This window comes from Halictus rubicundus, chromosome 8 (assembly GCF_050948215.1).
Source record: "Halictus rubicundus isolate RS-2024b chromosome 8, iyHalRubi1_principal, whole genome shotgun sequence".
Taxonomy (NCBI): domain Eukaryota; kingdom Metazoa; phylum Arthropoda; class Insecta; order Hymenoptera; family Halictidae; genus Halictus; species Halictus rubicundus.
Genome location: NC_135156.1, coordinates 11,631,656 through 11,655,338, shown reverse-complemented (window position 1 = coordinate 11,655,338; position 23,683 = coordinate 11,631,656). Strand labels below are relative to the sequence as shown.

The window sequence follows — 23,683 nt, the reverse complement described above, 5'->3', positions numbered from 1 at the left end:
GCGCAGAAAATCCGCAGTGTACTTACCGGGGGCGCATCAAGGAAATATGCAGATGGGTCATTAATCATTTTCAGTATTTTGGCGCGATGTGCCATTTGGGATTCGGTCATCTGGCGAACGCGCCCCCAATAGCGATCGCCGCGTCATTCATGCAAGCTATCGACGATTTCATGGCAACTATGGTGTTCACATTTATCGATCGACCGTGGAACGTCCTGGCGAATTACTGGCAGCCGTCGATGTTTTACCGGTGCACGTCCGACCAAACCGAAGTAATGAGAAAGTATTTGGGGTCGTGATGTACCCGACATCCGGGAATTGGACCGGGCCGTGGCTCTGGCATTGGTGAACGACCGCCATAGCTTTAATGGAATGGGACCCATCATGGCTGCCATTGTCCATGTCGGAGGAATGCATGTCGAGTTCGACGACACGGATTTGTCGCCGGTGAAATTATTTATTTCAAATACACTCGGAGAGGTCGCTTAAAAATCTCTGTTCGTGTCAGTATCGATGAGTATCGTTAACAAAATATTTTATATACAACAAACTTTGAAGATCCTTATTCCTGTCAATATGGATGAATAGTAAAATTTTTTAATGTAAAACGAACTTTGGCAAATCGTTTAAAAATTTCTGTTCTTGTCAATATAAGTGAATACGACTGGTACAATTTTTTTTAAGTGTAAAACAAACTGAAAGAAAATGTCTACTCACTAGTCAGTATTACACTAATATTTTCACTCGTACAAATGAAAGCTAAAAATCTTATAATGTTATTTAGAGTATAAATACCAAGCACCAAGAGAGTTAATTTATTAAATTTTCATTCAGTTTCCAGAATTTCTAAATGAATGAGGCGCTTCGGAGTTTCCGAAGAATGGGCTCGATAGTATACAAAGGATTTTATTTGTCATTAAAAGAGCCGAAGAATAGTGATTTATTGATTCGTTATTTCGTGAGTTGGGACCTACAGACGTGGTTCGGTTCTGCAAACAATGGTGTCGTTTGTTTTGCATTAGGTTCCTCGACGAACACCGAAGCGTCACACCGGAACTCGTCGCTGGGGGCGTTCGACACAATTTCGCCAGTGAAGATTTTAATGAGATGCGCTGATGCTACGAAAGCGCCGCCTGATCTTCCTGAACGTGTTAACGAAACCTTGGCTTCCTCAGATTCCGATGTTAAGTATATTAACAGTTACGTTTTGGTAGTTTATACTATTAGCGACATTAACAATCCGTTTCTTTAAAGGTGTTGTTTACATTGTCTACGTAAACGCTTGTGCATTCTTCAACCACACTTTTCCTCATTCTAAAAGTTTCTAAAATTCGTTCTATTTTTTTTTTCTAATATTACAATAATTTTCTAAGCATCATTTATTCTAAACAAAATACTACACAAAATTTATATATAATCATTTATATGTTTCTGCAGTAAAAGCGTCAAAGAGGGGTGCTATAAGTTTTTATGATAAAAATTGATTGAAGATGTATTATTTGAAGTAATGGAGATCGTGAAATGTAATTGACAGAACACAGAAATACGCGAGTGTTCATTACGCATGGCGGTCCCACGGTCAGTCAAGGAGCTGTTTATTATGGAGTTCCTATGATAGGAATTCCACTATGCTCGGATCAAATGAAGAGCGTTAACATAACTTGCTTGGAGGAACCCGGCGAATATCACTGAGCAGTCTGTGGATTCTGCGTTGGATGCCATATTGCATGACCCGAAGTACAAGTGTGCAGGAAAATGTTCTTACTTTTTCAGATACTACGAATACACGATTACAACGAATACGTGATAACAAACGGGCAAGATTCGTTGAGGTAGATGTCAACATCACTATACGCACGAAACTGGGCTTAACACTAGAACTACCAAGCATTAGATGCAACTGGCATACATTGCCTCATAATAACAACAAAATTGCATTTGTGTAGATTTGCTACCAGTTTTGTTTAAATATCCATTTCGATAGGGAAGTTTATTTCCTCATGAAAACCGATTTATAATTTCAATATTTCTAAACGAAAAATCTACAAGAAAATTAGAAGCAAGTCATTTTGACTCATCCGGTAGTTCTAGTGTTAGTCTTCGAACTGATAATATTTTGCCTCGAGGTCGTCATTGTTGCGACAGCGGTCGCGTTGAACACGTTGTTATCGAGAACCTACGGAAGAAATATGGGTCAAACTAATTTGTTTCTGAATCTTCGATACAGTTGGAGAAATCACAAAAATGTTTTCATGAGAAATTTTTCAGACGAGTCGGAACAAATCCGATCTTATAATTATTATAAATTAACACGATCCTCGGTAGTTCTAGTGTCGAGTGAAGATCTGAAACCCTAATTGCCATGAAATGCACATAAAAGAATTTATACGATCCATTACTCCGAAGATTGTAAACGAGGTAATGTTGTTATATAACAACTAATAAATCTTCTAACAGAAATCATGAAAACTAAACGAATCTCTGAGATCTTCGACACGCTGAACCGCGTGTACAATTTTCAAACAGATTTCAAATTTAGAACAATTGAAAAAACTCGCGCATTCATTGCAAAATCAAAAATCTTCGCGGAAGTTAATGCAGTTTTTGCGCCGGCGATCCAAACGAAGAATGAAATGTACGAATTTGCATAATTGTGCGCAGTCTGTTCCGTAAAAGTGCCGGCAAAAATTCGCCCATTGTGAAGAGGAAGTCGAGCGAAGCAGTTTCTCGACGAGAAGAGTTTCTTCTCTCCGCGGAGTGAAGTTCTAATTAGTTAAGATACCGGGGAGGAGTACAGTAGGACTTCGGGTCGAGACAAAAGCGGGCTAAAATGAATATAAACTGATACCGGCGGCCAATGAAACAGTTTTAATTGAAAACAGAAAGGGGAACGATTGGAAATTGCAGCCGCATGCACGCGGCGCGTTCGCACGTCGTTGAATCGGTATGTAACTCGTTCAGAATTTGATTATTTATTAGTACGAAAGGACATGCGGTGTCCCTGGCGGTAAATAATTCTCATAGATTCATCCTTCGTTTATTCGCGGTGCGACAGATATCGCGATAGTGTACAAGACTTTCTCAGTTATCGTGGAGGAGCACGGCGGGAAGACTCCAGTTGAAAAGTGCTCCAATTTCGATTCCAATAGCGGCGATGCGAGCAGTTGTTACACAATGTTTATCATTCTTTAGACGAAGGATGGTAATTTATTTTTCGTGACGATACTTGTGCCGAAATAATTCGATAGCGGCACGAGTCCGTTTCAGTGGCTGTCCAAATTTATATTTATGTTCCTCCGCATGACATTTGAAAACTGTTTTTACGTAGAAACTTTTCAACAGTCATTTTGTGGGTGGATACGGGGCCGAGCAACGAACGTGCTCGGCGAGCATGAGCGAATGAAAATGGTTTCTCGTATCTAAGTACACAATGTCAATGGAAAATCTGTCGAACGTTGTGCAACTCAATCGACAATGACTGGTCATTCTTTTCGTGCCCGCTATAGTCTATATAAATTACTACTTATCTTATTATTGCTTAAATGACGTCGCGCGTTATCCGCGTCACGTTCCAACTACACTAGTCGACCTAACACCTACCTATCACATAAGTTATTAATCGTGTCATGAACTTCTCTCGCTGATACCTTTGGTCGATCGTCATGAAAATAATGGAATTTCACGCGAACTTCTTTCGATCTTGGTCTCCATTTTGTTAACATTTCCAGACTCCACAATGTATGCAACTTTGAAACCACGTGTCCACTATTTGAGAATGCACGTCTTTGAGGTATTACTTTTGTATTTTCATGGGAGGAATCGAATGATTCTGGAAATGACAGCGGTAGTATTCAAGTAACGCTGCTTCTGGTCGTTTTGCACGTCATTCTTAAAGTATTGATGCGCGATTATCGATGACGCCGTGATGATTAATTAAGCGTGACTGCACTTTAGATTACAGTGAGTTGACACTTTAAGCTCTTCAGTTGCCTAGACGCAAAACCTCTTATTTGACAGCATAAGCGATAATATAAAATTTAAATCATTTCGTAGGAACATTAATATGTGCAATATTCAATATGTGTTTTATCCCCAATCTTTTTATCGACTTTGTTTTAAAGGTCAGAAGTAATAGATTAACATGTTCGACGGTATATTAGAAACTTAATTTTGTAACTTGCATTAAAAATGTGTCTTCTGAAATAATATTCCTGCACATAGTTTACAAAAATCAATAAGAATCTCTAATTATATCTGCTTCTTCATTTTACATGGATAACCATTAGTCGTACTCTGATTGCCAATATATAGTTTAAAAAATCAACACGCGTTTTGGTATAACAATCGCGATACTATAAGGGCACGAATGTAATGGAAGAATTTAATAATTGTATCTCGAATAGTACAGACCTTCATATGAGATATTGGATCGTTAAAAAATATTTTCTTCACGTGGCAAGTTTTACGCACGTTAATTATTTATGACAATTTTTATATTCCATCAAGCGTTAGATATGTTATCGATTAAGTGCGACCAGTGCAAAATTCTTTAGCAATTGCGGTACTGAGCGTTCGCTGAGTCATAAAAAAATCTCTCGGTTTTATGTAAACAATTATATCGTACTAGATTGGTAGCACATCTTCAACCAACTCGATAAGTATATATTTTTAAAAATTTTTATCCAAATTCAAAATTTTAAATACTTTCAAGAACTAACTTTTTTCTGTTCAAGATTTTCTCTTAACCCGTCCGTTAGCTCATTATGCCAATTTCATGTACAAGTGAGTCGCAGTGACATTGAAACGCTAAATTTCCTATTTCACACAGTAACCCCCAGAAACGATTTCCGACCGGAAGTCCGAAATGATCGGGCTGCTCCTCGGAGCGATCGCGAGCGGATCGCGTGCTCTGATGGGGCACGCGTGGACAGTATTCATGTAACCGCGTTTCATACTTGTAAGACTATTTAAACGTCTTGAATCTGTGTTCGTGTGTATACGTGACGCAAGCACAAAAATCTGCGAGTAATTTTCCGGCGTCGATCCAAACCGAGGACTCCACGAGGCGTCTTAATAGTTCATCTCGGTCGTCGAAACGGAGCGGGTGAGAAGGCTTGGTCGCTTCAACGTCGATCTTCAACCATTTGTCGTCCAGTCGAGCAAGACGGACAGAGAGACCGGTTAACGTCGTCGATCGGTTAACAAGATCGGGATCGATCGGTTAAGAAGATCGGGATAGTTCGGTAGAGGAAAAAAAAGATTCATCGCGCAGCTTCGGCTAATCTGTTTTTATCTGAACCGAAGCAGGGCATTGGAAGGTCGAATTTATCTACGACACTCTACGTACAACGCAGGCTCAGTGTGCCAGCGAAACTCGAAGCCAACGGCGTCCTATCTAGCCACCGGGAAATAGTGCTCGCAATTGTACCGTGACGTCGATGGGATTCGCCTAACCGCACGGAAGCCGCAGGGTTCCTCGAGTTCTTCCCTTTTCCTGGGCGGCAGTTCATCATGATCAGCTGATTACACAGTGCCCGAGACATTGTCATCCCCCGTACCGAGCCGATCAGTTCGTCTTCGACAATCGACAGACACCCTTTTGCAATCGACGAGCTCCGGTCTCAACTGATTAGGCTAGTCGCGGAGTACCGGAAAACGTTGTAAAGTGAAGTTGAACATGAGGCTGCTAGCGTTGATTTGTCTATGGACGATCCTGTCCACCTGCCAGGGCTACCGGATCCTCGGCTTGTTCCCTTTCAATGGGAAAAGTCACTTCATGATGTTCGAGAGCCTGATGAAGGGTCTCGCGAAGAAAGGACACCAGGTCGACGTAATCAGCACGTTCCCCTTGAAGAAACCGCACCCGAACTACAAGGATATAATCGTGTTATCGGCACCCAGGCAGTTCATCAACAACATGACCTTCGATAACATGAACTCGATGCTGACCGTATCCGTGAGTCACGCTGTTGCCACCCTCGCAGGAACCGAGGTCTGCGCGTCCTTGAGCGATCCCAGGATACAAGAGTTCGTGAGAAACCCGCCGAAGGACCCTCCCTATGATGCGGTTTTGGTAGAGGTGAGGATTGCTAGGATTTCCTTTAACCCCGGTTGCGTTAATTTTATGTATAGCGAAAATCCTTGCAAAAAACAACCCTTAGCCCTTCTCCTCGGTTGCCATTTTTTTAAAAATTTATTTACACATCGTATAACCAACTAGTCCTTGTAGCTTCGCCAAAAGATTTGCTTTACTTAACGCCTAACCGATTTCGTAATAATTACGTAAAGTCTCTGCATTATATTTACAAGTTCGAAAACAAATTTTTAGCTCGAACTTGTCGCGAGAGTAATTAGTACTATAAATTTAATTTAGCGAGATAATGAAATATTTGTATCGAGCCGTTACACTGTAAAAAGATCCAGAGTAGCTTTTCAACACTAGGTTTACGGGACCCGTCCAAATGACGGGTTCTAATATTTTTAATTTACGATTATTGAGATTGTGAAGATCCATCTGCGTGGAATTACTCAACAAACTTATTTCCTTAGGTATATATTATTTAAAAAATGGCTGGAAACTTGACACATTCTTCTTATTTTCATAAAGTAATGTAAAATACTCGCTTTTAATGCTCCGTAAACCTAGTGTTAATCAAGCATTCTAGTGGTCCGCCGAATGATAATGCTTCGCATTCTGGGAATATATTTTAATCTCATGATATGGGCATTGATTTAGACACATTCGGTCGTTAAGAAGAAGCTGTATCATAAAATTATCAATTCAACACGTGTACCTAAAAGAAAAGTAATGGGGAAGTTCAGAGACAAGATTTCTCAAGCCCGGTGAAGTAATATTGATAACACGATGGTCGAAGACGTACGCTGTAATTTGATTACGATAAAGGAAGCAACTAAGTGACAGTCATTCCCACACGTACAAATAGAAGCAGAAATTCTGATTACGTACGAACGTGCAGAGTTCAAGTAACGCGTCGAACAACAGTTTTTGCACATAGTTTTGATTTCGCAACGGTCTGTTATGTTTCTGTACTCGGATCTTTCTATTATACAGGGTGTCCCGACATTGTACTTCCTTGAAAGGCATGATTCCAGGGATAGTTTCAAGAAACATTTTCCTTTAGGAAAATATTCTCCGCGGCTTTGTTGAGGAGCTATTAATGAAAAACAAGGACCAATCAGAGCGCTGCTACAGCGGAAGGATTCCTGCTCGGCCAATGTCAACTGGTCCGTTGTAAAAGCACTCTGATTGGTCCTTGTTTTTCGTTATTAGCTCCTCAACCAAGCCGCGGAGAATGTTTTCGTAAAGGAAAATGTTACTTCGTATGGCCTGAGGAATCTCTCCTTTCAAGGAAGTACAACATTTTTGGGACTTGTACAAGGCCTTGGCCTTTGTACAATTTCTCACACTCTCTTCCGACCGTGCGGGAATATTTCGCTCGTGTAGACGCAGTTGCCAACTGTTTTGGTATTCCACTTGCATTTGCCAGAGGAGTTCGCGAATGCCGTAAAGAACTTACCGACTTGTAAATTACATTGGTAAAGCCAAGAAACTTGAACGTCGTTTAACGTTTTCGCGCCATTAAACGCAATTTTCTTAATCTGTTCCGTCACGTAGTGCTTTAAAGTCTGGATGAAAGCCAGTGTGCGTACGAGGCGACAAGTTGCGCCATAAGTACAGAAAAAGGATGCACAACAAGCATAACGTTTCTCCACGTGGTTACAACGTCTGATTGTTCCTGATCGAACGAGCGAGAAATTAAATATAACACGCGCGCTGTCCATTCTAATCGAAACGACTAACGATCACGTGAAACGTTTATATCATCTTCCATGTTTCTCTCGGTGGACGAAGCATTCTTACAATCTTGTAACTGGCGATGATTAGGATCATTTTCCAATTTTTAATAACAAATTTTGTATTTTAACCAATTCAACTTTGAAGAACGGTATCGAAGATATAAGCACGTTTGTAAAAATGGACTCCATGGTCGATTGAAAAATGTTTGCAAGTAAAAATGAAATGAAAAGGTTGAGCTCGATTTGGACATTCCTGTTTAAAATTTCAATTTGAATATATCTCTTTAAAATTTCAATTCGAATAGTTCTGTTTAAATCGTCAGTGTGGGATAATCCTGCTTAAATTTCCAATTTGGATAGTTCTGTTTAAATTTTCAATTCGAACAGTTAATGAGTTTTCAATTTGGATAGTTCCGTTTAAAATTTGAATTCGAGTAGTCCTGTTTAAAATTTCAATTTGGACACGTCTCGCGACGTTTCTAAAGAATGACGTGACGATGATGTGCATTCGTAACATGTTGATCACCCAGCAGCTGATAATCGTGAACGTATTACATGATCGCATCAAAGCGAAGCTTGTGTGGATGCACTTATATGAAAATGAAAAATCAAAGTGATAAATAATCGTCTGTTATGACATCGCTGTTATCGTAGAATCACGTTCAATCTTTGTAAAAATAAAAGATGCGATTCGAAATGACATGCAACGGGAATGACTTTTCGTATTACATGTTAAAACAGCTGTTGTGATTCCGATGTCGTGTTTCGTTTTTTTGTCGAAACTTTACATAACAATCATTGTTTAATAATCGCTTCTCGGACTTAAGCTTGTCATTCGAAACGCGTCCGTTCGGAAGCATACATTAAAATAACATTAAAATTTCTTTTCATACTCGTGATTAGACTGCGGATTTGATGCACTTATCGCAAATATGGATGAGCGAAAAACAAAACTTGTAACTACGTCAGATTAATTTAAGGATGTTGTTACATTATTCTTGACTTGTTAAAATTATTAAAATGTCTAGCTTCCATTTCTTATAATCGACTTGGAAAAGTTTTATTTCGCATAAAATTCCGCAGAACAAGTCTAAAAGCACGTTGACGTTCGTTAACACACAGTCGTAAAATTGCAAAACGCAGACAACGGATCAAATGAACGAGATGAAACTCTGTCAAGTAAAAATAATGAACAGAGAAACGAGAACTGTTCAGTTTCCGAGTTAACACGAAGTTCCAACAAAATATTTCGGATAACTAATTCCGACAGTTTTTGCTCATTAAAATTCTCACAACGGTGTACCGAGGATTTTATGAATTTGCAACGTTCATTGTGGAAAATTCGGCACAGCGCTACATTTAGCCGAATTTCATACGGTTTTTACCTCATCTCGAACTGGATTAATTAAATCACGAAAACTCATATTTGCGTAACTTCGATATGAAAGAACTAGTCCATGCACTGTGCCGAATGTTAGAGAAGAAACTCCCAAACTTCAAAAGCAAAATAGTCAGCTGAAAGTGTCAAATGCAAAATTGGACTCCAGTGAGATCCGTTCAATCTGTTCCAGGTGTTCGGCGCCCACTGTTACTTCGCAATCGGTTACCTGTTGAAGGCACCGATGATAGGTGTGTCCTCCGCAATCCTGTATCCGTGGCACTACGACATGGTCGGCACCCCGGAGAATCTGGCATACACGCCCAACAATCTGATCACCTTCCCCTCGCGAATGAACTTCTGGCAGAGGACGTATAATTTCTTGCACTCCACCTTTCATAAGTGGAGCTTCCAGTACTACTCGTCCCCGCAAACCGAGATCGCGAGGAAATACCTCGGCGACGACATCCCGGACGTTAGAACGCTCGAAAGGAACATCTCGATGGTCCTCACCAACTCTTTCATGGGCATTAACGGAGTCATGGACATGAACCCCGCGTTCGTCGAGGTTGGAGGGTTACACGTCCAGGAGGAGGGAGTCGAACTGCCTGCGGTAACTATTTTATTTGCACTTTGATCCTTCATCTTTATTCCCCCTTGTCACGTGTTTACGATCGAATCGTTTCCTTCGGATTTGCATTTTGTTGTACGCTAGCATTCGGACGATCTCGATCGCTTGCTAAACAGTGGTAAAACTAGAATATTACTAGTTAGCACACTCTTATTTCGTTCTCATTATTGGTATTATTACTTCCTTTTTATTAGGACAGATTATCAACATATTCTGAACCTTCTTTCTTTTCCTTTTCAAGTTTCTTAATTCTCGAAAGATTAATGGCCAGGCCAGCTGACACAAAGAAGGAATCTGGGAATGTAATATCGTGTATAAAATTGAGTGAACACAATGAAATTATATGAAAGGAACAGCAGAGCGTAATATTGTTATTGACGCAACCTTTTGATCTTGGTATTAAAAAGAGCGACTCTCTTTGCAGAGCCTGGAGAAATGGATGAACGAGAGCACAAACGGATTCATCTACTTCTCGTTCGGTTCGATGGTGAAAATTGAGTCATTCCCCATGAAGTATCTCGAAATATTCTACAAGTCCCTGGGAAAGATAGCACCTGTCCGGGTCTTAATGAAAATACCAAAACCCAACGAACTGCCACCTGGATTGCCAAAGAACATTCACACGTCGCCGTGGATCCCGCAGGTCAAAGTTCTGAGTGAGTTACCATCAGTGACAATATTTAATAGTAGATTGGGTTAAGTATTGAACAGAAATTATTTCGTTGAGTATCGAATAGAAATTATTGAGTTGGACATTGAATAGAAGTTATCAAGTCAGTTTGAGAAAAATTTCTCTGTCAAATTCAAAAGAATACCCAAACCCGCTACATCAAGACACAAAATTCTAAAATGGAGGCGTTGAGAGATTCTTGTTCACGTCACGTTCCACGGGGCCATTTTAGAAGTTTTTACATATTTCGATACAGGGACCTTTGACACAGTCTATGCATATAGAAATAGTTTACTTTCCTTACTCTGACACAAAGAAACCATTCTGAAACGAACTTGTCTTGCCTGAAAAGCACCTTTGGCTATTTTATACAGAGAGGACAGTTCAGTAAAACAATAACAATATTATTTATCAATTTATCAGACAAAAATGAAAAGTAACCAACGAGTGCACGTATAAATTATTCCAACGTTTGAAATATATAAACGTGTTGTTTGTGTCGATCGAACACGAATTCTCTAAGATAAATAAACGAGTAATACACGTAATTGATATTTGTTAATAAGAAGCTGTGAAATAACGTACAATCTATTGTTACAGAGCACCCGAACATAAAGGCATTCATCACTCACGGAGGACTTATGGGCACCCAGGAGTCGATTCACTATGGTGTACCTCTGATCGGTATACCATTGTTCGCCGATCAATTTATTAATATCGACAACTACGTCAAGCTTAACATTGCAATAGGATTAGACCTTAATACTCTTACGGAGGAGAAAATGGACAACGCTTTGAACGCCGTCTTACATGATCCCAAATATCGGTAATTTCTGGCATTCTATTCACTCACTGGTTTCTCAGCGTCCCTGACTTCAATTTACCAAGACCTGGATTATCCCAGAATATTTTCAATCTAAATAATAGACAGACGTAGACTACCAATATGCAGGTTCCCCCACTACCGTGTTATTATCTTTCTTGGAGACAACTTCCAATACAGGTTCCTAGCCCCCCACTCCCATCTCCCTCACTCCATACGAGCACGGTGGGGGTCTCAGGAGTGGGAAGCAGTGTCGCCAGATCAAGACTTGTTCCCCCACTCTAATTTCCCTTTCTACCGCGCTATTCATCTGGCGACACTGGTGGGAAGAAGGCTCGCGAGCCACCGGTTGCCCACGCCTGATCTAGATGATGATATTTGCTCTTTCCAAGCTTCATAAATTTGTTTATATTCGTAACAAAAATTATATCTGCACGTGGGAGGGGGGGGGTGTAAGATCATTTCGAACTGTATAATCAAGTAAGACTTTTACTTTTTAGTGAAACTGCGAAGAAGATGTCTGCAAAGTTTCTAGACCGTCCCCTAAGTGCATTGGACACTGCCATCTACTGGATCGAATACATCATCAGGAACGGCGGCGATGCGCTCAGATCACCTGCAATGGACATGGCGTGGTATCAAGTGCAGTTGTTGGACGTTTATCTGTTTGTCTTAACTATGGCTGGCCTGGCGGTCTATATCGCGATACGCGTCCTGCGATTTGCATTCGGCATGATAAGCGTGGACCAAAAACCGTACGACAAGAGGAAAGTTTCATAAACGAATTTGTTTTCATGTTAATCGAGGAAATTTTATTAGGTATGATTCATCGAAAACCGCGCGGGACGCGAACCGTTTAGGCAAATCTATGTTTCGAAGACATTGGCCATGTCAGAGACTGTCAATCTTACGAATTTATGGTAGCGAAACTGTAACAAATCTGAACTGATTTGAACCTTGGAGATACTAATCATATCATGTTGATTCGCGTTACGTGACCTTATGACCAATATACAGTAAGTTACGCATTAAGAAAATATTTTGTAACGAGTTTGAATGATCATGTTTTTAAATTGTTGTATAAACGTGTACAGTACCTCGTAATTGTAATTTATGTAAATTCGGAACTGCGTGTCCATCCGAGAAATTTTATGAACAATCGCACACCTACAATTAACTGTTCTTGCCCCTGAATCGCCTCTTAAATGGACACACGATATAATTCCGCATCTAGATTGTACATACCGTCTGAAGTTGTTGTAATTTATAATTAATCACTTCTTGCCAAATATAGTCTACATTTTCAATGGAAAAGTGGAAACGAAGCTGTCGTTTTGTTAATTATTTGTTTCAAAAACAACTGATTTGTGAAAGATACAAGAAACGTGCGAATGAAATAATCAATTATGATAGCGTCAACGATTCCGCTTTTTTGATAATAAAACTACCTCCTATGTTTCTTTTTATCTGTTATACAATCGTCGTAATAGCTACACTTGACTGTTCGAAAAAAGAGAACATAATAAGTTTGTCATGACATGTATATACACAAACAATGATAAGACAACAACATTTTTCACGATACGAGTTTAAAGTTGCTCGTCATTCCTCATCTATTCATTTAGAAAAAGACATAAATTAACGAATGAATAGGAACACGATTCGAGAAAATATTTCTAATTATTTCTGCATCAATCGATTTCCGGAACATCTCTAAAAATCGGACAGAAAAATGATCAAGATCGCTCGGAGTTGATTAATATTAACAGACTCGCAGCAGTGCCTTCGAATTAAAATTGCAAATCGTCTGGATCCGACAGATCATTGAATCGTATTTGATATTTGGCTGACACGTGTCGCGTCGAGTGTGTCACCGTCGACCATGGTTTTCGCTGAGCATGAAGGGTCCCGGTAAAATCAACGTCGACGCGAGACATCGAAAAAAATTCATTTTTACAGAAAAACCGCGGGGCCACACGAACTTCGCTGTTCCGCCGGCGATTTACGGGACGTCGACGAATGGAACGGCGCCGTTTCTCAGCTGGCAACTGCGGAATCGCGAAAGAGCAGGATAAAAAATGGAAACCCGCCGGACACTGTCGGTTTGTTGCCTCCCGTTCGCTTGTAAAACGGTGCCATTTGGATCCGTTCTTGATTGGCCGGTCGCATGCGCCGTGGAATGGTCTTCTCGAACGATTCGAACGGTAACAGACGTCAAGAGACGCAAAAATCCAATTGAACTGCTGAAGTACAGTGGATTGAACCATTTATGCTTGTTTCTGATTAGCTGGCTGTGAAGTTCTATTCAAAATGACACCGACGAGGAACAAATTGGTCCTCGAATGAATGTAAGAGAAATGAATGACAGTGAAGATAAAAAGTCCAATTAAATTGCGAAGGTCGATCGATGAATGTAAAAATCCAATTGAATTACAAAAATATGTATAGTAACCCGAGCTATTTAAATTTGTTCTTGATTTATTGGAAACTACTTCAATTTAGATCGCACCGACGAGAGATAAAATGGTCCCGGAATGAATCCGAACGAAATAAATTCCGATGAAAATAACAACGTCAATTAAATTACCAAAGTAGATTAATATATGTAAAAATTCAATCAAATTGTAAAGATGTAGTAAGCTAAGCTACATAGATTTGTGCTTGATCGATTGGTCGAATTTGATTAGGAACTGAAAAGAAATAAATTTTAATAGGAACAGGAAGCCATTTGAATTGCAAAAACACAGTGATAAGAGCGTTTCGAGTCGGCGCGTGATTGACCGGGCACGCTAACTGTGTTTAAACCGGCACCGGTGTCAAATAAAATAATTCCCGATAGGCTCGAAGCGAAATAAATGCCAATAAACACAAAAACTCGTTTAAATTGCTGAAGTTACATCGAAACCTTTTGGAATTTCTCTTGATTAGCTGGACACGCGAACTGCATTTAAAACGGTCGAAATAAAATGGTCCCCAAATGATTACAACATGAACGAACAACGGAAAAACACAATTAAATTGCAAGAGTACAGTGAAATCTGTCAATTACACCTGTTCTTGGTTGACTGACAAGTTTTGTCCGAAATGGCACCACCGAGAAATAAAATGGTCTCCGAACAATTACGAGAGAAACAAACGACAGAGAAAAGCACGATTAAATTGCAAGGGAACAGTAAAACTAATTGCACATATTTTCTTCGCCGTTAGCGTCGTTAGTATAAAGTGGCACCTTTGCAAATAATGGTCCCTGAATGGCTATTGAATTGGCAGTGAAATCAAAATGAAATCAATATTGGCTTAATTCGTACTTTTTAAGAGGAAAGGATAGAGGTCGATGAATAAGTCTCGGAGTAAAAAACGAGTCATCGAGCAGCACTGATTACTGATTAGCGACCTGGAATTCCGTAAATCATTAGAGCAGCACACGTCCGATAGCAATCGCGAGGTGATCGTTTCTTCGGGCAACTCAATTACGCACGCGTGTGCTGAAGACGCCTGCACAGATGATGTCAGCAGTAAAATGCGCGAAGTCATTCAATTTCCTCAGTCGATCATCAGACGCGCGATTTTCTTCCTTTCAGCGAGATATTTGAATAGTACTGTCAACACACGTGTTAATGTTAACGATCCGCGAATAAACCTCGGATTCTAGAAGACAAAAAGTAAACGCGAAAGTGATAACAACTTCAGTCCGTCAACGAAACGATTTGTAGAAGTTGCGTCATTTTTCTGAATTGTTTCAACTGACTTCTCGGATTGATAGTAAAAAATGAAATTTTTTATCCATCATTATTTATAAGTCGAAATTTCCGAAGATTTATTAGATAAAGAGGGGAATTGTACTAAAGTACTGTTCGCAAAATAGTCATTGAGCATGTATCGATCGAGTATTGAACAAAAGCGATGATGTAAATCATATTATATCTGTTATCAGCATTTCATAATCGACACGTGATAGGTGGTGCTCGAACGAAAAAAATTTGTTATGCTGTAAAAATCGGATAACTGGCATGATCGACAAGATATTAATTTTTTACCGTTTTTTGCGCTAGTACTTGATATGATTAGCATCATATGTTCTGCTATCAATCTTCGTAGTTACTATAATATTTTGATAAGTATCCCTCTCATGTAGAGAGAAAGTTTTGTCAAAAGAGAAATATGAATATATATATACACAATGTATAATATGGACTGTAGATTTCATGTATTTATGACAAGAATTAGTAGATACAATTTGAAACAATCGAAAAATTAAATGAATTTAGTTTATATTATTTCCAAATTACGCAAATTATTCAAAGAAAGAAATTTCTATTTGATTTCTATTTCTTCAATCGGGAAATTTTTATTACGGGTTCAAACGATCCTTACTGAATTAAATATACAAATTTTGAAGCTAAAAAATCAATTTGAACTTCTTCGCGCAAAATACGAATTCATAATCGTTACATGTGTGCTGTATGAATCGTGTAAATGTCTTAATGCGAAAAACAAATGAAAATGTGATCAGAACAGCTGGCTAAATTGAATAGAATGAATGAATAATGTAGGTACGAGCTGTTTGAAGTTATGAATCGTAATATTTGAGATGTCGGAAACGACTTGATAAAACTTTCAGACCATCGCGAATCAGGTAAAAGAAACCGGTTTTAGACAGTCAGGAGGTCATCCCTCGTCTACAAATATTTACTACCTCCTTCCGCTCTGGCGTCTAAAACTCGTCTCGAAAAAGTGTTCGTCATCATCGCTTCAATGTTCTTCATTGAAATCTTCATCTCCTTCGACAAGTTTGTTTACAGACTCTTCTCCTCTTTTACACATATTCTATGGATCTTATAACGTTTATTACAATAATTACAATTCGCAGATTGTCTCAGAATTTTATTTCAAAGTTCTACGTGTCACTTGCAACATTCTATATTATAAATATAGAATAATTATATTATATTATAATGATATTCTATCTTATAAATTTGCAGAATTATGTAACGAAAATTATGACTCTTATAAAAAGATTATTTGATGCCAGAAAAATCTAATGAAAAAAATTCTATTTTTGTTACACCTGGAAAATTGTTCGTCAGAAATTACCGAATGCAAAGATAAAAAGATAACTACCGAGGTCTCCGTGCTGCATATATTTCGATGAAAATAGGATTTATCTTGTTGTCCAAGGGTTGGAAATGGAACATGTGATCGATGCATTAAGTTAAGTCTTTTGCAATCTTGATTCGTCGATCAGATTCGAGGTACGATTATATTGGTGATTCAGAGGAACGTTTAGAACTCTAAATTCGTGATCGTTTGTTCGACTGTGTTCCCACTACGTACCAGGCAACCGGACTTCACAGTCTGATTCGGACGATCGAGAGAATATCGTGGATCAGTCGTCCTGTGTCTTCGATAGGCTCTGCGTTGAGAAACGCTGCCGCTCTCGTGTACTCGATCGTCGTAAAAAGTGCTACCATCGATTATTCGCTTCAGGTAAACAATCTTTTATTATCGATAACAATAGTTGAAAGTCGAACTGGTAAAAAGTTAGAAGAGTCGAAACTTCAATGGAAAATAAAATGTATTTTGTCAAAAAATTAAAAAGCGAAGGAAACTTGACAGATTATAGTAATTAATTGTTCAAAGAAGTTACCGTGTTTTGAAATGAACATTTGACGTTAATCAAACGTTAATAATGTTAGCGAATTAGAGGGTAAATTCAGTAGTTCCAATGTTTTTGTCGGTACGCATGCTTTCTTGTATTTTACAAATCATCTGCTAGGAACACCAACCGAATCATATCAGTTATGGTTCCTAACCCTACGAAGGTCGCGACTGATATGACAGTGACATGCGAAATCTCTTCCTAAATATTTGCAAGTAGTCTCACCGTAAGGCTTGCCAGCAAACATGAGCTGACACATGATATACTGAATTTTCCTGTCGGATTAGCGACAATGCCACGAGCATAAATTTTACCTACAACGATTAAGTACAGTCTACTATTTTACAATAAGCATGCTTTTTCTACTCTTAACCAACTGTCTTTCACTTTAAACTGTAACTACGTGTAATCGCACTGATTGTCTATTCTCGGCACATGTTTTTTAAACAGCCTCGAAGCGTCTTGAATAAATAAAACAGTGAAATATTGAAACAGTGCTTCATTCATAATCTGGGACAATGAACTTCGCTTCAAAACGCGACTGCGTGCAACTGTATCGTAACAATTGCAAAACATATGTATTTTCAGCCCATATGTTTCCTAAATAGATGATATCTTAAATAAATTAGTTTCTTGGACGAAGCAATGTCTGCCTGAAATAATGACACACAATGAACTTTACAGATTACATTATCTTGTATTCGGGTCGATATGCACTATAAATTCAGTATTTCGTTGCAGAAGTGGAATCACCCGTCTAATCATTATCATTAAACCGTATATCTTTACGCAAATATCAATGTTCCTCTGATCACTTTCCGAGATCCAGGATTGAAAGAAACATTTCTTTCAACAACTATGAAAACACTACTAATTTTTATGAGTATACATGTTTCTTGAAACATTTTACGAACTTGTCTATGTCATGAAATCTATTGACACTTCTGGACTATATCATCAACTTCCATGCCAATTAACACATCGATAGTCACAGCGGCGCAATTCGCTCATGCAAATATTTAGTTCCACGCAACAAACCTCGACAGTCCAGCTTCCATTTCGTCGAGTATATATATTAATAGACTGTCTGTATGTGTGTATTGTTAAACAACAGAAACATATACAAACAACGTAGTCATCTGTTCGTTTCACCACTTCCTAAGCTTACGTTCTCATAGCCACACAATTTTCTCTCTTAAAAAATTAAATTGAATTTGAATTCTGTTTGAAACCCGATGTTTGAGGTTTCTATTGCCGGTTCGCAGCGAGCCCGTTGAAAAAGAAATTCCGAGCGGCCGAAAATTCGGAAATAAAATACAGGAGACTGTTATTTATAGTCTTTGGACTTGCGTGGGTTATTCGCCCTCTACACGACAGAAAGTCAGCGCACATCGTTCTTATGATGTAACTCTTCTTATTCGCAGCCAGTCCATGCCGAAGCGGCTAACAGTAGTGACATCTCATTTTCCGCTTCCAGTTGTGTGCGAGCCGCGAGCGTAGTCAGCCTAATCAGCGTCAGACCAGTGACGACCATCGCCCGGCCAAAGGGGCATTACGAGTTCTTCGCAAGAGGACAATTTTTCTAGAAAACCAATAACTTGATGCTGGATCGTGCATGATTTCCAGTCGCTAATCTTTTCCTCAAGATGAGACTCCGTTTGCTGACTATACTGGTGGCGTTGACGTGCTGTCACTTCGGCAGCGGTGTGAGAATTCTTGGCGTGTTCCCACTGAATGGACGCAGCCACTGGATGATGTCCGAACGTCTCATGGTGGCCTTGGCCGAGCGAGGTCATCAAGTGGACGTGATCACGCACTTCCCCATGAAGAAGGCACTGCCGCCGAATTACTCGGAGATTAACATAGCCGACTCGCTAGAGGCGATACAGAACAATCTCGACGCGAAAACGGCCGTTGAGTTCAACAAGATGAATTTTGACATACTTATTGACAAGGCTGGCATAAAAATTTGCGATCTTCTCACGCACAAGAATATACAGCGCGTCATCAAGAATCCTCCTAACGACCCGCCGTATGACCTTGTCGTTACTGAGGTAATTTAACAACTACATATCTCTAGAACTGTTAGAGCCGTGTTCCTTATTTTGCTGGATTTTCGTGGGAAAAATGTTTTGCAAAAATATTTTGTATTTTATACCGAAAACATACTCGTATTATTGATAGATCGTGTGTTTCGAGCTAAATTCGAAACTACTAAAATCAAACTTCGGACTAATTTCATGCAATAAATTCTGCAAAGTGGGTTCTATAGAACTCAATTTTCATAATCGTTACGCTCATTCGAATCTAGTAATCGATCTGAAATTTGAAATTACGAAACCGGAATTATAGGATTATTTTGTCAGTAATATTAAGATTACTTATCAGACAAGTATCTATCGGAACAGTTTTTCTTGTCGGTTTATCTAACCTTTATTAGCAGTTTAACGATATGTTACCGTCTCTGTTATTTTGACGACGATTTAATTAGTGGATCGATGTTTCTGTAGGAATTATACATTCATAGCAAGTGAATATCTACTGTCTCTTAATCGTAATGATCGATTAATGTCTGCTTTTCGAAAGAAAATGCCTGACGTCATAATAGCTGTCCACACTACTCCTGTGTTGCAATGCTGAGATAATAGCAGTCGAGTGGACAGTTATTGTGATATCTGGAATCTTCGGAAAGGAAACAATAGAAACTTTTAGCCGATAGTGTAATAGATAGTGTAAATACAGATAAGATTAAAATACTCTGACAGCACACACTACAAGTACTGCTGTCAGTGAAACTACATACACTGTAGAATCTATTGTAGCTTGCTCTTAATCTCGAGAACCTAGCGCAAGAGAAACAACAAATTGAACGTGCAATTGGTTACATATCCACATGTGGCCGGCCGCATAAAAAACCGAGGAAAATGACTTGTTCATCTTTGCTCGCATTAAATGAATCATTTTTATGTAACTCTGGAGCAAACAGAGTCTGTTTCTCGGAATTATGACAATATATGCAAGAGAGTTCTTGCTACTGATTTCCTCCATTAAACAGCATCTGAAAAATGTTCTATCAGAAATATTTTTAAAATATCTTGTATTGAACAATTTTATCGATGTACGGACACGTTGAAATATTCATTTCTTTTCATTGCCAATATCAATATAAACGAAATGTTAGCTTGTCGATAACAACGTAGATTGAAGAGCGTCGCGGTTAAAAATTAACGTTATTCAGTGTAACGCACTTTTGCGGTGATAGGTATTTCTGTCACGAAGTAATGTTTGTTATTCCAACTATGCTTGCACACGATATGATTCCTTGCGCACAGAATCAGTGTGACAAGGACTGATTCGCCGAATCCAAACACACAATACATTATCAGCGATGTGACACTGCATGAATATTTATCTTCGCAGATTTTAGATCTTCCTCGCGTGGCGTTCTGTCTGGTGACGTAGTTGTAGATTATCGTAATAACGCTCAACAAGTTCGAAGTTACATACGAAACAAACTGAGGATTAAAAACCGAAGATTCATCGAATTTCAACCGATACGCAACTGTTTGCTTTGATTCGGTACACATTTCTGCACAATGTGTAACAAATTATTTTACAGATTTACTGCATATCGACTGCCACATACGCAAATACGTAGGTCTACCGTATTATAAAACATTCCAAAATCAATTGCTGTCTGTTTAAAATGTCTTTCGCATTTAAAACAGTAAATTAACTAAAAAATGAACGGAAAAAGTTGGTCTGTTCTCCAGCGAATAAGAATGGCGTTCGAAGTTTTTTGAGCAGAAGCTAGAGCAAATTTTCAACGAATTATATTTTCCAGGTGTTCATGTCGCCATGCTACCTAGCGTTCGGCCGGCATCTTAAGGTTCCTATGGTCAGCATAATTACCGCGGCTTTCTTGGACTGGCTCGAGGACGTCACCGGAAACCCGCATAATCCCGCTTTCATGCCGAACTTGTTCGTCTCCTTCAACCAGCCAATGAGCTTCTCGGATAGGCTGTCGAATACCCTGTTAACGCACTACGTCTCATACCAAATCAACTCCCGTATGGAACGGATGTCGCATTACGTGAGGGACCACTTCGGCATCGATACCCCAGTCCGTGAGCTTCACAAAGACATAGCCCTCTATCTTATCAACTCGCATCACAGCATTAACGGGATCACACCGACCACCACTGCCGTTGTTGAAGTTGGTGGGCTGCACGTGACCGAGAATGGAGATCCCCTTTCCCCGGTAAGCGATGCCCTTCTCATCGATCAGAGATAGTTCATTATCGTCGTCCATTACTTACAGTACTGGATCCATTTCTTCATGGTTTCATTCGAAAACATCCCCACCTTCTAAGCTCGACGACAACTCTTCTGTGACTTTAATTTGATTCGACATTGACTTATGAAAAGAAAAAGTGGATGTTTTTCAGTGTGAGATCCTTTCATTCGTGAGTTTATTTAAAGATATTCTCATCTTTTAACATTTGTTGAAAACTCTTTGGTATCCTGGATATACAATTGAGGGTTTCCAACGAAGCTACTCGCCAAAAGAAGAAGTAGATCTCTTGTAGTGTGTAGCGTGGATTTTTCTGAGTGTAAATACTGACGGTTAGTTACACGGAATGTCTATTCACTGTAAACCAATTTTTTCATTGTGATTTTATAGGAAGTTAAGAAATGGCTGGACGAAAGCAAGCACGGTTGCATTTACGTCACGTTCGGATCGATGGTGAGGATCGAGACTTTCCCGAAACCTGTCCTGGACGCTTTCTACACTGTTTTCGAGAAGATCGCGCCGGTGCGCGTGTTGATGAAGATCGCGAAGAAAGAAGATCTGCCACCAGGTTTGCCGAAGAACGTGATGGTTCAGCCTTGGTTCCCTCAAGTGACCGTTTTCAGTACGTAGATAGATTATTATGAATTTTTTAGTGGACAAAAGGAAAACAGTTGTTTGAATTTCAGAACACAAGAACGTAAAAGCGTTCATAACGCATGGTGGTCTTATGAGTTTCCAAGAAGCAGTCTACTTCGGTATTCCTCTGATTGGTATCCCCATTTTCGGTGACCAACACACCAATATGAAGAACGCTGTCACGAAGAAATTGGCAGTGTCCCTTGGATCGCCGGACAATGTTACTGTCGAGACACTGTCCTACGCCATTGACAAGGTCTTGAACGACGATGAGTATCGGTACGCACGGAACTAACCGAATTATGCATCAATTTAGAGTAGATCGATCATCTCACGTTTGTGCGGCGGGTAGTTGCAGAAAATGATTTTTTACGACTGAAATTTCAAACCGAAAAATAAATGAAAATTTCTTCATACATATCTCGATAGCTGCAACGTGCTCCATTTTTTTAGATTTTTTGCATTCGATCGGTTTAGAGAAATCCAATTTTATCTTATCACTACTTCCCCAGTCAATACAGCCGGTTTAAAGTTGAAATTTTGTTTCTGCGAGCTATCGAATCGGTCCATCACTCGTTTTCTTCGATTCAAGGTCACTTCTGACCTCCTTATTCCAGACTATACCCGTTAATCTTACGTCAAAAACAAGTCGAACTTTCTTTCCTCTGACAATGCTTCCAATTGATTAAATGCCAGACGCATTTGCATTTGGTTCTCTTAAATCTTGTTTGCTTTCTGATTTTGGCACTCGGTATCGGCATGGATAGTTTATTTGGGGGATGACCCGGCAAACACATGTCTCGATGACTGCAACGTGCTTGAATTATAGGCGGGGAATTGCACTCTGCGCTAGGTGCATTTCGTTTCAAAAAGAAACACGGAAACACGTTGAAAAATTAAAAAGTAAACCCGACCGCCAGCTCGGAAACCTAAGAAAAATCACCCGAATTGAAGAGAGTGTTCTTTGAGGCGATTTTAGAATATGTTCACGTAGACAGTTTCTACCGTTTCGAGGCTTAAATTGAACCTGAGGGATAGCACTTTGAGATAGGTACATTTTAGTTAAAGAAGGAAACTCGAGAACAAAGAGAAAAATTGGAAAAGCCCGACCATTTGCTCGAATTTAAAGGAATTCTTTGAATCAATTTTAGAATGTATTCCCGTAGGAGTTTTCAAACGTTTCTGGACTTGAATTGAAGGTGGAAGACAAGTACTTTCTGATAGATGCACTTTGATTTAGCATGTAAAATTTAAAATCACTCGAATTTAAAGCGTATTAGAAAATCGATAAAACCTGACCATCGGGTCGTAAAGCCATGATTAATATTTTGTTCTTGCAGTACGAACATGAAGCGGGTCTCGACGCTATTCAAGGACCGTCCGATGAAGCCCTTAGACGAGGCGGTTTATTGGGTGGAGTACGTAGCCAAACACGGGAATATCCTACAGTCGCCCGCCATTCATCTCACCTGGTGGCAGCAAAAACTGGTGGATGTTTACGCGTTCATCCTCGTCTGCCTCGTGACGGCGCTCGCCGTCGTTGTTTTCGTTCTCCGAAAGTTAACGAGACTGTTACTGGGCTGTAAATCCTGTTCCAAGAAGGACACCAAAACATCCGAGTCGAAGAAACGGAAATGAACATGTCGTGGGCCAACCGGAACACGTCGGTAACAGCCCGAAAGTAAAGAATCGTCGAAAAAAAAAACGGAACAGGCACGAAATCGACGTGATTTTCGTCGAATATACGACGATAACGCAGAGCCAGATAATAGAA

General features: G+C 39.5%; 2 protein-coding genes across 13 annotated transcripts in view; one reads left to right on the top strand and one right to left on the bottom strand.

Annotated features, from left to right (window-relative positions):
• Positions 1 to 23,683, bottom strand: part of Dh31-r (Diuretic hormone 31 Receptor) — a 147,042-nt gene that overhangs the window by 72,461 nt on the left and 50,898 nt on the right. The window lies entirely within an intron of this gene.
• On the top strand, positions 5,126 to 23,547 carry LOC143356343 (uncharacterized). The gene is made up of 20 exons (XM_076791946.1): positions 5,126 to 6,079; positions 9,390 to 9,809; positions 10,252 to 10,483; positions 11,098 to 11,323; positions 11,821 to 12,097; positions 12,181 to 12,251; positions 12,695 to 12,846; positions 14,737 to 14,916; positions 15,136 to 15,167; positions 15,942 to 16,214; positions 16,658 to 16,853; positions 17,588 to 17,756; positions 18,094 to 18,147; positions 18,224 to 18,359; positions 18,404 to 18,537; positions 18,601 to 19,033; positions 20,824 to 21,240; positions 21,664 to 21,895; positions 21,960 to 22,188; positions 23,250 to 23,547. The coding sequence occupies exons 1-20, from the start codon at positions 5,678 to 5,680 to the stop codon at positions 23,545 to 23,547; spliced, it is 4,563 nt and encodes a 1,520-aa protein (XP_076648061.1). The 5' UTR covers positions 5,126 to 5,677.